At 48.6% G+C, this 2,500-nt stretch overlaps 1 protein-coding gene across 5 annotated transcripts in view; it reads right to left on the minus strand.

The window, feature by feature from the left end:
* Positions 1 to 2,500, minus strand: part of LOC113651474 (utrophin) — a 126,861-nt gene that overhangs the window by 37,140 nt on the left and 87,221 nt on the right. For all 5 annotated transcript variants that reach the window (XM_047807273.1, XM_047807274.1, XM_047807272.1 and 2 more), the window contains 2 exons: positions 2,119 to 2,320; positions 894 to 979 (listed from right to left, as the gene is read on the minus strand). In XM_047807273.1, the coding sequence (XP_047663229.1) occupies positions 894 to 979; positions 2,119 to 2,320 (288 nt within the window). The remainder of the gene's footprint in view (positions 1 to 893; positions 980 to 2,118; positions 2,321 to 2,500) is intronic.

The following is a 2,500-nucleotide window of genomic DNA, read 5'->3' on the forward strand; positions in this document are numbered from 1 at the left end:
TAAACAGAGACAGACAGACAGACAGACAGTGTGGCACCCAGACAGAGAGACAGATACAGGTAAACACAGACAGACAGACAGACAGACAGACAGTGTGGCACCCAGACAGAGAGACAGATACAGAAGGATAGATGTGAGAGAGAGAGCTGGAAAAAAGCGAACCTGTACTTTATACAAACACTAGAATTTAATTTGTTTGGCTTGCGGCAAAAACAAAGACTAGAATTACGGCCTATTGCGTGCATCGGCGTCTCTGCAGTGTTTGGTGAGAAAAGACGAGCGTCTGGAGGCTGATACGTGAAGGAAAACAAAATCAATCACACCCTAGTGTTTAAAGCTCTAATCTGAAGTGAGTGAATAAACGGTCTCGTGCCACGTCACGCTGGTGGCTTTTCTCTCTCGGTGGACACACACACACACACACACACACACACACACACACACACACACACACACACACACACACACACACACACACACACACACACACGGTACTCCCTCTTGGACGACATCATGGCATTTAATTAGCGCCATGCAGAGCTCTGGGATTTGCCATTTTCCTGCACAAGAGGGTCATTTGCATACTGAAAAACACCAAGACAGACGTTCAGGGATTTGCGAGTAAAATGCGAGGGATTTGAAGTTTAAGCGACTTTGATCACGCTACTTAAGCTGAATGATAAAAAGCCACCAGATCAGAGAGATCAGGGATTTGTGCTACGTTTTCATACTGATCAGGGAAATATTAAGGAACAAAATTTAAAATAGAGATATGTTCACCGGCACGATCGAGCAGACATAATGATAAAAAAAAAAACTGGCTGTTAAATCAGTGCTGGTTTGAGATTCAGGTGTGTGTGTGTGTGTGTGTGTGTGTGTGTGTGTGTGCTTACATCTGTACTTCTCCTCCAGGTGACCTTTACACAGCGAGAGCAGGCCGATCTTCATGGACAGGACTCGGATCTTCCCGCTGCGACCCCTACAACACAACACACAGGAAAACGGTACCTTAGGAGGTGCCATTACTTCTGAGTGGGACAGTAGCTACAGTATGGGTTATTTCCGTAGTAACAGAAAACAGTTCAAAAAGCCCGATCACGAGCTCACGGAAGTCTGCGATTGGCTCACATTGCTGTGATTGACAGGTAACGGAAAGCGCTCCATCACCCCCAGCCAATCAGAACGATCGGTTTGTTCGGGACATGAAAACGCGTCATGGCGTCGAGACTCGAACTTTTCTCGGAACAGGAACATCATTTTCGTCTCCATTCATCTACCAGACCTTTTTCACGCTGGTGTTAAACGTGTCCAGTGGAATTCGGCAGCAGCTGGAACCAGTTAGCATTTTATTCGCCGAGTGCCACCAGAACATCAGCCTCCACTCACTGATCATCATCATTCAGTCCGCTTCCGTCCTAAAGCCCCGCTTCACCTCCGTCCTAAAGCCCCGCTTCACCTCCGTCCTAAAGCCCCGCTTCACCTCCGTCCTAAAGCCCCGCTTCACCTTCGTCCTAAAGCCCCGCTTCACCTCCGTCCTAAAGCCCCGCTTCACCTCCGTCCTAAAGCCCCGCTTCACCTGCGTCCTAAAGCCCCGCTTCACCTCCGTCCACTATCAAGGTAGATTCAGCCGGACGCTTTTATCCAGCACGTGTTAAGCAGAGCCTAATTCTCTACGCCGAACCTTCGGCTCTCACACTGTTGATCTTCACAGCGTACACGACTGTAATTATGGTCATGAACATATTACAGGAGGAAGATCAGGACAGCTGGAGCTTCCACAACCACAAGCGACAAGTCAGAAACAGAACTGCACGACTTTATATTAATATATTTATAAACTCCTGATAACTTTCGAGCTACCTGTAAAACTGTGGAACGTTAAGGAGACTGTGTGTGTGTTTGTATGTGTGTGTGCGTGGGGTGTGTGTGTGTGTGTGTGTGTTTGTATGTGTGTGTGCACGTGTGTGTGCACGTGTGTGTTTGTGTGTGCGCACGTGTGTGTTTGTGTGTGTGTGTTTGTGATTTTGTGTGTGTGTGTGTTTGTGATTTTGTGTGTGTGTGTGTGTGAGTGTGTGTGTGTGTGTGTTAGTGTGTGTGTGATAGTGTGTGTGAGCCTACGTGTCATAGACGTTGAGAAGCCAGTTGAGACACATGTCGACGCAGAGCGGCACGTTCACGAGGTCCTTGTGCTCCTGCTCTAGATCGTCGTAAACGGACGTGAGACAGTTAATGACCTCGGGGACGGAGAGCTGCGCCGAGTTGACGTTCAGCTTGTGCTGCTGGAACATGGACTGAGCGACGGACAAGTCCAACAGGTCCACTGGGGGAGACATGGGACAGGGACAGGAAGACAGCATTGGGGTTAGTGCTCAGGGGAATGAAGACAACACCTGCAGTGGCCTGGAGGTCTTGTGGAGGTCGATTAATTAAAATGGTTAACAAGTCTCAGCTTTTTGATACAGGCACACACACGCGCGCACACACACACACACACACACAC

This window comes from Tachysurus fulvidraco, chromosome 23, assembly GCF_022655615.1.
Source record: "Tachysurus fulvidraco isolate hzauxx_2018 chromosome 23, HZAU_PFXX_2.0, whole genome shotgun sequence".
Lineage (NCBI taxonomy): Eukaryota > Metazoa > Chordata > Actinopteri > Siluriformes > Bagridae > Tachysurus > Tachysurus fulvidraco.